General features: G+C 42.8%; 1 protein-coding gene across 1 annotated transcript in view; it reads left to right on the top strand.

The window, feature by feature from the left end:
• The first annotated feature begins 952 nt into the window (after nt 1-952).
• taok1a (TAO kinase 1a) overlaps nt 953-12,005 on the top strand; it is a 38,258-nt gene continuing 27,205 nt past the window's right edge. Inside the window, exons 1-8 of the mRNA XM_084319221.1 lie at nt 953-1,169; nt 5,564-5,789; nt 9,628-9,699; nt 10,929-11,030; nt 11,129-11,174; nt 11,298-11,394; nt 11,487-11,600; nt 11,742-11,833. Of these exons, the coding sequence (XP_084175347.1) occupies nt 5,658-5,789; nt 9,628-9,699; nt 10,929-11,030; nt 11,129-11,174; nt 11,298-11,394; nt 11,487-11,600; nt 11,742-11,833 (655 nt within the window). The 5' untranslated portion in view covers nt 953-1,169; nt 5,564-5,657. The remainder of the gene's footprint in view (nt 1,170-5,563; nt 5,790-9,627; nt 9,700-10,928; nt 11,031-11,128; nt 11,175-11,297; nt 11,395-11,486; nt 11,601-11,741; nt 11,834-12,005) is intronic.

Genomic DNA, 12,005 nt, shown 5'->3' on the forward strand with positions numbered 1-12,005 from the left:
CTCATTCCCAGTTTTATCTCCTCCGTGAGATAAAGACTGGTAGAGCACTACGATCGAAAGTGTGAATTTCCCTGTCAGGTGGCGTAGCGGAGATTGCGTTCGTCACCAACACCGGAGACGCTGGATTCACCTGTTCGAATCCAGCTCACAGCTCCGGCGTTGTCACCAGCTTGGCTGGCCGTTCACACTAATACAATTGGCTGTATTAGAGGGTGGGAAAGCTGGCGGGGCGGGTCCGGGTCGTTGTAAACAGCGACTCCTACAGTTTGGTCGGGGCGCCTGCTCAGCGCGGATAGGATCTAAGGGGGGTAGTGTGATCCTTCCACACCTTACACCCTCTCAGTGAGAGTCCGCGCTGCCAGGTGAAAAGAAGCGTTGATTGGCTAGACGTGTGTCGGAGGAAGCACGTGATAGCCTCCACTCTCCCAGACCGACTGTGGGGGGTAAGTGCGCAGCGACCAGGAAGGGGATTGGGAATTGGCATAACGACTAACATTGGGATGGGAGAAAATCGGAGGAAAACGGAGGGGGAAAAAGATTAAAAAAAAAAAAGTGTGAATTTTCGGTGTATGTACTTCCCCTGGAAGCTGCCTCCGAACGGACCAAACTTTTCCAGAATCCTGTCGGCAAACAAGCTAGAACGTCCCGGTCATGTAGTAAATTCTTCAGGCAAAGCCATTGCAGTGGCTTAAACGAGGAAATATTGTGCACTTCACACGTTTCTATAGTTGTTTTGTCGAAACCGGAAAGCCTGTAGTTGGTACTTCCTGTACTTCCGTTTTCACACTTTAGGAGGCATAGCTTTACCAGCCTAACTTGCCCAGTGAGAGGATTCTCCGGCGCTGCAGCTGGACCCTACTCTCTCTTCACTAGGGGAGGCGGTGGAACGCTCGGCGGCCATCTTTGTTGGAGCTGCCTGCTGGGAGTGGGTTAGAGAAGTCTGGCAGCCCGTTAGTTCAAGGGTGGGGATTTATTTTTTTTAGCCTGCTTATATTTTGGAAATCCGTCGGAAATAATCGACTGACAACATCGAGACTCGTTTAGAATTTAGTACAGGGGAGTATCGCAGCGGACGGTGTTTTGGACAAGTACACTCCTTATCCCCAAATTGGTTGAATTACACGACATTGTGTGCTCGACGCTGAAGCCCGGCCTGTCAGAGCAGAAGGGTGAGTTCCAGCTAACAGGCTAACAAGCTGTCTGTCGAGAGCTAACGTTAGCTAGCTAGCCATCATTATTATTTCACAAGCTGACAAATTTGGCTATATCCGAATGTATTGGTGTTTTGAACGCTTTGTGGTATACTTCGTGTCTATATTATAAGAAACAAGTGACACTTCATCAAACTTGTATCACCATATCGATGTCTTTTGACTAACTTTGCTTGTTGCCTCTAGCTAACTTAAACAGCTAACGATAGCTAGCTTTGGTCTTGGGAGTCTCTCGAACAGAGACTTCGATTAATATGTGTGCTGTGTAACGTTATGTGTGTAACTTGGTGGATTGTGGAGACTGTACACAACAAGGGTAGCTTCTTCAAGCTTGTTGCCATTTCTCTTGCGAAACCGCTGCTCCAGCTGTTGGAACCTGGTGGGTAAGAAGCCCAGTGCTCTAACGTTATGGAGCAACTTAAATAATGTTATGCCAATAGCCACAGGTAGTAGCTATAGGCAGGTATCTGCTGTCACTTTGCCACAAATATACTAGTTGATTTGTTAATTGGTAGGTAACTCTTGGTGGGGGAAAAACCCACGTTATTTTGAAGACTGACATGATAGATTTTACAATACCCCGCATTGGAATGGTATCATTTTTATGATTAATTGAAAATGGGGGACCCTGATGTTAACAAGACGAAAGTCTTTCTCTGGTCTGCATCCCCTTAACAATTGTGTGTATTGAGCTGTACTGTATTTGTACCCATTCTGCAATCTGTTAATAAAGTTTTCAATCAATCATGGAATGGTATGCCCCTCTTATTGATTAAGCTCAGCTGCTTGTTTATTTTTATTAGTGTCATCTAGGCTTACAAGTTCAACATAACTTGGAATCAATGTAGGCTACTGCTATCGCAGTTGTTTCCTTTACAAGTTTGGCATCAAAGAGTAATATAAACATCATTGACATTAAATGTAGCTTTTTAGTTTACAGTTTGAACAGTGTCACTGAATTACACTGAAATCAAATCATTGCTGTTTGTCATGGACTGGAATGGCAAAAGGATGGAACTTGCCACTACTGAGCTCACTTAACGCAGTTTATGGGTGTAGCCTATATTAAATCATCTCAAAGGTCTGCCCTCCACTTGATGATGATTGGATTTAGTAGATTACTTGAATAGTAAATTTAATCAACACAACTCTTAACATTTCACACATTGCTGTTCTGGAAATGAATGCAACCATGCAGAAGGACCTCTTGAAATCTAGTGCCGAATAATATATGTTAATATGCTCATCTTTTGTAACAGGAAATAACTTCATAGGTGGGGGTAAAAAAAATAAAAACTTCAAATGAGTAGTTGACTTAAAAAGTTGCAGGTGACTAATAATAATAACCCAAAAGGGGCAGCTCTGGTTATCACTGAATCATCAGAAGGTGAGGGCTGGATAATACCATATTTTCCGCAAAGAGAATATAGATTTACAATGACATGATCATGTCTTTAATAATGAATTTCTTTGTCGGACTTGCTTGTTTACATTCCTAAAGTGATGAAAACTCATGGAGGACTACGCTGATATAATGTCGAAGATAAATCATGTCAAATGTTCCAGTGTTTTGTCAGTGAATGCCAGTAATGAGAAGCCCAAATTGCTCATCATGCCCCCTTCATTGCCTCCTATAGCTGAGCGAACAGGAAATGCTGAGAAATGCAGTGTAGTGAGAGCACGCATTGGGAATTCCAGCTCTCCAGCTTTGTTGTCCTGTCCGGCTGCATTCTTGTGCGTGTGTGTGTGTGTGTGTGCGCTGGTAGGCAGTCAGTCATGCAGTAGTGTGTTTCATGAGGGTATCAGTTATCATCACTCACTGTCACACTCACGTGCTCGCAGTTGGGGGGGAAAAAGAGAGAACGCCATCGTGAGATGTAAGACAACAAAGCTCATTCACCAGCAACAATGTAGCAGAGAACAAAGGAAATAAAGAGTCACAGTCCAACATGTTAATGAGCCTCTATTTCAGGGGCTGTGGCTGCGTCTGTGTGTGTGTGTGTGCAGGCGAGTGACTTGTCCAGTGTTGTTGCGGGACAAAAGATGTGTACTGGGACCGGGGGCTGCTCCTCCCCGAGCCGGGAGAGGAGGACAAGTCTTGTGACTCTGGCGTCAGCATCAGTTTGCTGCTGATCATCTGAGCTGCGTGGCCTCGGTAAACTTTCCACAGTTATGACTCCATTACAGTAATAACGAGGCACAACAACGTGACATCATGTTCAAGACGCGGCACACGAGTTGAGAGTTTGATCTCCAGAGTGGAGCGATGGGCCGGTGTTGTTTCCTCTGTGTTTGTGTGTTTTTGTCGATTATCTCAACAATTTTATCGGAGCGGCGCCATATGTTTCTTCACCATAATGAGTTTTGGGGTGGCAGTGACTCAGGAGGTAGAGCAGTCGTCAGGTAATCCCGGTTCCCGGTTAGATTCCCGCTCCTCCCCGGGCAGCGTGTCGAAGTGTCCTTGAGCAAGACACTTAACCGCTCCCGATGAGCAGGTCGGCACCTTGCACGGTCGCCTCCGCCGTCGGTGTGTGAATGTGTGAGTGAATGGGTAAAATGTGAGGATCAAATTGTAAAGCGCTTTGGATAAAAGATGCTAATATAAACGCGCCATTTACCATTTTGCGACAGAACAGCACGTGTTGATGAGTTTCAGGTTGAACGAGTCGTGCGGTGTTACCTGGCACGCTTTGTTGTTGTTGGACGCATAGCTTCATGACATTTCGCCATCAGTCAGTGTGTTGTAATGTTGGGTTTCTTTGTTTGAAGAGGAGGTCGTCGGCGGCTACAAGGCTATTTTCTTTGTTTCCTCCTCCTTACACATGTCTGTCTGCATACCAGTGTGACTGGGGATGTGAGGGAGGGGAGGGGAGATCACCGGGACTCAGCCCACTGCTTTTTCTTACTGTAGTCGCTGTTACTATGGAAACAGGGAGAGCGATCTCTTCCTACCTCAGCAGCACTCAGCCCAGAGTGGACCAGGATCTCCAACTGGCCCCTCTCCAGCAGTCCACCTGACAGCATCACTGCCCGGGCCGTGTGTACCCTCCTCCCCTGGCACCGCTCTCTTGGGCTCAGCTGAGGGAGAGTCAGAGGGCTGATTTTAGAGAGCCACGTTTGAATTACCCAATTGTCACATGGTGAGAACCGAACCGCGTATAACATGTTAATAGAAGGGAGAGGACAGGGCCCACATTTATCACATCTAAGAATAGGAATAGCCATGTATGTGACTGGTCTCAGATCAGTCCAATCTGGTCTGAAGGTGGGTTTCCATCCAGCTCCTTTTATGCAAATTCTGAATTTGCGCATAAGAGAACCTAAATGGAAAAGGCAGACACTTGGGGGGGGGGGGGGGGGGGGGGGGGGGGCTAAATATCACAAACATTTTGTTGCGGTTTGCTGTCGAGGTGGAAGAGTTGGCTGTTGGCATATCAATAAAGAGAAGATGCCATAAAGGGTGATGGAAATGGAAATAAAGGGAGTTTCTGGGATAAACGATGACGTGCCGGGGATTCAAGTCACATGCTTCCACTTTCTGACATGTAATTTCCCCTGAGATAAAACACTAATGCATGTATCATGCCACAAAAGCACACATACCTCATCTATTTGATTAGGCTCGAGTCGGCTCGACACAGTTTTGGAATTTTCATTGCTGTCGATGCACGGTCGGCCGGTCGCTCTAATAGTGTTCCGGTGAATGTCCCTCGCCCACTCTCGCTCACCTCCAGCCCATGTCTCTCTTGCGATTGGAAAGTTGTGACAGACCACATCACACAACCAAGATACTACTCGCTGAACTGCAATTAAAATCGCAGTGTTCTAGCGAAGTGATGTATTTATTCAACCAAATTGACACCATTATTGGATAATTGGGCTGATTTACCCAGCTTCAAAAGGGTATTGATATTGGAAAATTTCCCCAATACTAAAATCTGATGGCTCAGGCTCAGCTGTCACTCTGTAACATAGGACATCTAAATAAAATAAAGAGGGTTATTCCATCTGTTTAATGGAAAACATGGAATTGATCTTGTTTATTTTAAACTGGCCTATATTATTCAGTACAAGTCTTGGATAGATACTTGTTATCAGCAGCTGATGGACTCGGACAGCAGAGAAAGAGGGCTTTGACTTTAGAGTTAAGGCTTTATCGCCAGTGAAAACGTGCATCACTACATACAACATTAGATTCCAGCAACACTCTGCATTGATACAAGCTTTTTCTAATTCCCATCACAGGGAAGCACATATTAATTAGGCTATTTACTGCACGTTTTGCCATGCCTTCGTCACCCCTCTTAATCCCTTGTTCATGTACCCAATCTGTTCTTTCCCCATCCCTGCAGGTTTGAACACGTATGAGGCCACTGTCCTGCAGATGAGTCGTTGGTGGGGGCTGTCGCGTCGCTGTCGCAGATCCAGATAGCCCCCCCCCTCAGCATGCCCAACGCCAGTCGGGCGGGGAGCCTCAAGGACCCCGATGTCTCGGAGCTCTTCTTCAAGGAAGACCCAGAGAAGCTCTTCCAGGACCTGCGTGAGATCGGACATGGCAGCTTCGGCGCCGTCTATTTTGTGAGTATTTCACCACGATGAGTCGATCTTTTAGCTTTCTTGTCGGGTAGAACTATAACTCGCTCGTTTGTGACTGACAAGTAAATTTCTCATTGAATGAGTTTATTTTGAAGATCACAAGGGCCATCCTTGACTAAAGAAATTCATAGTCTACTAATAGTCGTGGAATTTGTTGACTAATCGTCCACTTGAATGAATTGACACATCTGTAAAATTGTGTTTCCCACGTTCAAGATGATTTATTGTCATGTGCAGTTAAACAGACAGTTTGCCGTACAATGAAATTCTTTTTTTGCTAGTCCGCCCTACACAACATCACACAGATCACACAATAGAATGAACAACTTAAATACATGCTAAAAATAAGATCTTAAAAAGAAATGGTAGAAGATATATACAAGGCATGTGATCATGCAGAAGGAGCTCTTTAAATGAAGTGCTTATCAGAGAGGCATTCCATAATTTCTCATCACTAATCGACTAAAACCTAACTGACAATCAACAACCTAGAAGGGGCAACCCTGAACACCACTGGTCCAAGCAGCAGCCAGTGTTCCTGACCAGTGTTACTGTTCACACAGTGTGGGGAAAAATCAAACGTGTCTTACAGTGAGATCCAGAGGCTTTCGTACAGAAACGCATCCATTATTTCCAAACTCTTATTACTTTGACTGTGCGGCTAAGGTGTTGATTCTGGGTGTTTTTAGCTTCATTGAACAATTATCGAAAGCTTCATTCCACACTTTGGACCTTTAGCCTATTCATAGTATTGGATCGCACTTCGCAGACATCTTGGTCGCAAACGGTAATAATATAATAATAATAACTATTTATATACCACCATTCATACAGCTTGCAGCTCAAAGTGCTTTACACAAAAAACGAAACTAAAGGATGATAAAAAATAAAGAATAATAGCAAAATTAGACTGTAAACAATAAGAAAAAAAAATAACAGTAAAATAAGACATAAAAAAGAACAAATAAAATTATAAAAACGATACTAAAACATTTAAGTAAAAATAATAGAAATAAAGAAAAATAAAACAATAACATAAAGATAATAATTCATTTAAAAGCTAGTTTAAAAAGGTACATTTTGAGCTATTTCTTTTACACAACACAGGATTGTAATCAAATAGCTGGTGATTATCATTAAACGACAACCATGGCCAACGAGCTGTGGCCCTGCGCCATATCGTATTGCAAAAAGCGCCGTGAGAATACCGAATATAACCTTTCACTCATCAATCATGTCGATTGCCACAGACAACATTGTTATCTGTGATGGCTGTGGTTCAAATGGCACACTGCTGGTGTTTGCCTCCCGAGCGCTCAGACCAATCTCACAGAGCCTCGTCTTAAAATAACTGGGGCCCTTTTTGTTTTTACTGTACGTCAGGGTGCCAACATTATTGGAAGTACTGCAACTTATAAACATGTCCGGGCTCTTATCATCAGGTTTCTTCTTCTGCCTCATCTCTATGAGGATGCAGCTGTGACTACACTCGCCTTGGAATTACTGGAAAGAGAGAGCAATGTTACTCTTTGTCTTAAGCCCGTGGAATAGCCAGTAGTTAATGCCTTAATCGCACCATCTTGCATACATGTTCCATTTTTAATAATGGGCTTTCTAGGCTATGCAATTCATATTCTTTAACAAACTGTTCACGTTGTGACGGTAATCTTGGAAAGGGCGAGCTATGGGATGTGCACAGTGGTAATGAAGTGTCAGTATAGTTTGCTGTAAGTATGCTAGTAGCGTATCCGCTGGACAAGCGGAGCGATCCGGCCTGTGAGCCCAATTTGACAAGTGCCCAAAAATATTCCGTTAAGTCCCTGTATGTAATAAAGTCGGTTAATTTGTTTTCATTATTACAAACTGTATTTAAACAATTACAAACTGGATTGTTAAATTCCCACTTTCGTAACCTATCCAAGCCCATAATACGATTTCATACCCGATGAACACGGGCGATAATAACTTTTACAAATGTTGTAAAGAATAAGCTGGAAGCTGAGAACCAGGAGGAGGGTCTGGAGTTGAGTGGAGACACCGTTGCTCTTCATTTAGCATCTTACTAACTGGGAGACAATGTGGTCTAGAGTTCTAGACGATGAGTCAGACGAGAGTCGCAGACGCCAATCACCAGGGCTAGGATACACAATGCATCCTACACCAGGGCTAGGATACACAATACATCCTACACTAGGGCTAGGATACACAATACATCCTACACTAGGGCTAGGATACACAATACATCCTACACCAGGGCTAGGATACACAATACATCCTACACCAGGGCTAGGATACACAATACATCCTACACTAGGGCTAGGATACACAATACATCCTACACCAGGGCTAGGATACACACTACATCCTACACCAGGGCTAGGATACACAATACATCCTACACTAGGGCTAGGATACACAATACATCCTACACCAGGGCTAGGATACACAATACATCCTACACTAGGGCTAGGATACACAATACATCCTACACCAGGGCTAGGATACACAATACATCCTACACTAGGGCTAGGATACACAATACATCCTACACCAGGGCTAGGATACACACTACATCCTACACCAGGGCTAGGATACACAATACATCCTACACTAGGGCTAGGATACACAATACATCCTACACTAGGGCTAGGATACACAATATACCCTACACTAGGGCTAGGATACACAATACATCCCACACTAGGGCTAGGATATACAATACATCCCACACTAGGGCTAGGATACAGAATAGACTACAGTTTCAGGAACGGTCTCGTTTGTCCATGTGATCTCATAAGTAGGCTGTTCCATGGGGTTTAGGAATTACAGGTGATTACATGTGGCTGAAAATAGGGTGGAACATCTCCCCAGAACTACTATTACTGTTGCTGCTGCTACTAGTACTACTACTGATTACTTAGTAATTATAAATATCCTCAAACAAATTCCTCAATTTTAATAGTGTTCATCTGATTAAATGAGTCTTTAAAAAAAACAATTAAATCAACTTTCTTTAATGAATATAACTCGTCAGTTTCGTCAACATAAATAATCCAATAAGGGCACGGTTGGCACGGAAGTGAAGGTGACGTCTTGATGGAGCGCCAAGCGGATGCAGATAGGCTTCATCATTGATGTTAAATGTTTTATTAAAAATGTTATGACGAGTCATATACTATAATACTATAATATTAGTGTAGCCTAATCTTTATCTGCAACTGTGAAGAAAAAGCCCATTGGTTTAAACAGAATGAATAGACGCATAAAACAAATATAATTTTTTTATTTGTATATATACTTTATTTTTTATTTTTATGTTGATTTTAGAATTCTAATGTCAATGTTATGAATGAGGCTTCGAACTATTCGGTACAGCCCTACTGATTACGTATCCTACTTTTACTAGTTACACTGCTATACAGTATGACTACTACCATACTGTCTTTACACCTGTATCACTGTACATATTATACTACAACTCTGTACATACATCTGATTAGTACTCATTTGTATATTCTGTCCCCCAGTTTAATCACCTGTACATTGTATATCATTGTTGTACTTTACTGCTACATTTGCACTCTGGTTGGATGCCAAACTTCTTTTCATTGTACTGTACTTGTGCTGTATAATGACAATACATTTGAATATAATCTAACTACTACTACTACTACTACCGTCTAGCCAAATTGGTCCGTATAAACCATCCACCAAAAGTTTGTTTTAACTAGTTAGCAGTATTTCTGCACTGATAAAGGATGGATGATAACTCTATAGGAATGAGAAATCGAGACTAATACTGTATCCGTTTATCATTCAGGCGCGGGATGTGCGGACAAGTGAAGTGGTGGCCATCAAGAAGATGTCGTACAACGGAAAGCAGTCCAATGAGGTACTTCATCTTCTGTGTTACTTTACTCGTACGTCTTCATTGAGGAACCCTCAGCATTGACGTTACACCAAACACAAAGCTGTTAGCACTTTGCTGCCGGGAAGCTTCAATATCTGAAAAGAAAAGATACTAACCTTGTACCGTCTGCTGTCACTAGTATTTACTCTCCTACTAAGGAATCAAGACTGTAGCACTCAAGTTCCACACTGTTTGACGAACAATGTTACTTGGCTGCCAGGGTTGTACCCTTCCTGCTGACTTGTTGTACATAACTTGTAAGTTGCTTTGGATAAAAGCGTCAGCTAAATGACTAAATGTAAATATGGAAGGAAGTGCTGCGCTTGTTAGCTTATAATGGCAAATCTAGAAGTGCAGATAGCTAATCTTAACTTTCTGGGCAAAACTACAAGAATTAAATGGCCATTTCATTTGGAAACGTTTTTTTTTTGTTGGATAAGAAACAATCCCAAAATGGAAATCTTAAACCCGCCCTAGGGCTTGGCAGATGGGTACTTGCAGTGGTACAGTGTTATGTTTTATTTATATATAATATATACACAGTATATATATATATATGCATACAACCTTTCCCATTCTTAGGATACCTAGCTGCATGTTTTAAAAAAAAAACTCAAACACATTCTATCCGAGGTTAATGATGAGACTTTGCTTGTCATCTTATTTATTTCTGTAATGTAACGAGTCTGTCCACCTCGCTCTTCATCTCTCCGTACATCTGATCTGAGTACGCCTTGTGGACAAAACGTGACATTTCTAGAGTGAGTCATATGGTTCAGAAATGTGCATATCTGTCATTTATAGCTTCTATTGCCTGTGGGTCGGAATTTATCCGACTTGGCTTAAAGAATTCTGCACACGTTTGACACAAAATCCAGCTTTCTTGGCAACAATTTGTCTGTATTCTACTGGATTTACTCTATGTTCTATTGTATTCTATTAAGCCGATTATTGCGTGTGTGTGAATTAGTGAGAGAAATCGGTCATAGAACAACATTTTTCATTTGAAGATTTCCGATTTAAATTATTTTAATTGTATTTGTTCATACTGAGAACTGGAACATAATCCACTGGACATATTTTCCAACATTCTGTCCGTAAGATTTAATTTTGGAACGTCTGGGATTTGTCAAATCATTCTTGTAAACAAAGTACACCCTCGTCTCCTCTGGGTGGATATAAAAACCTTCTTCTCTTCTAACCTCTTTTAGAAATGGCAAGATATAATTAAGGAGGTGAAATTCCTGCAGAAGATACAGCACCCGAACAGCATCGAGTACAAAGGATGTTACCTACGAGAGCACACCGCCTGGGTAAGACTACACCACGACATCAGCGGCCATATTGATATTGTATCACGACTGTTTAGCGGTGCATCGATTTCTCAAAGAAGCCCTTTCTTTCCTTCTAGCTGGTAATGGAGTATTGTCTAGGCTCCGCTTCAGATCTCTTGGAAGGTGAGATGGAAATGTTTGTGAACAACTTATGATCATTGTGACGCAAGTAGTCCGTCTTGAAGTTCTCCCCTTGTGACTCTCAGGATTTGTGATCCGTCTGTTGCATCTGCTCCTTCCCTCCAGTTCACAAGAAACCCCTACAAGAACAAGAGATTGCGGCGATCACCCACGGTGCTCTGCAGGGGTTGGCGTATCTTCATTCCCACAACATGATTCACCGGTGAGTTTGGGTGTCGGGGTCGTACGTACCTCTGGGGGAGTTGACGTGACGACAGAATTAAGCTCTAATCAAACTCTCTCTTTGTCTGGCAGAGACATCAAGGCGGGGAACATCTTGCTGACGGAGCCGGGGCAGGTGAAACTCGCAGATTTCGGTTCTGCCTCCGTCGGCTCTCCAGCCAACTCTTTTGTGGGGACGCCATATTGGTATGTTGCAACATTCTGTTTTCTTTTTCATTTTTTTTTTATCATGCACCCTTGTCTGTGCACGTCTTCCAAATATTTCTTCTAATAGGGCCTCGCGTCGGTCTCGTTGAGCTAAACACATTTGCTCTCGCACATTCCCAGGATGGCCCCTGAAGTAATCTTGGCTATGGACGAGGGTCAGTATGATGGAAAAGTGGACATCTGGTCTCTGGGAATAACCTGCATTGAATTAGGTAGGTTGGCCGTTCCTTGACCGCTCCTGTCGCTTCACTGCTTGCTTTCTGTCACCTCTCTTGGCAATATCTAGGAGCTGTTGAGAAAAACAAATAGGCTGAATCTTTCTTTCCTCTCAAGTTCCCGCGGTCTGATTTGTCAGGCGTTTATCCTCTATTATATATCCCGTAA

Source organism: Notolepis coatsorum (assembly GCF_963971535.1).
Source record: "Notolepis coatsorum genome assembly, chromosome: 1".
Classification (NCBI taxonomy): Eukaryota; Metazoa; Chordata; class Actinopteri; order Aulopiformes; family Paralepididae; genus Notolepis; species Notolepis coatsorum.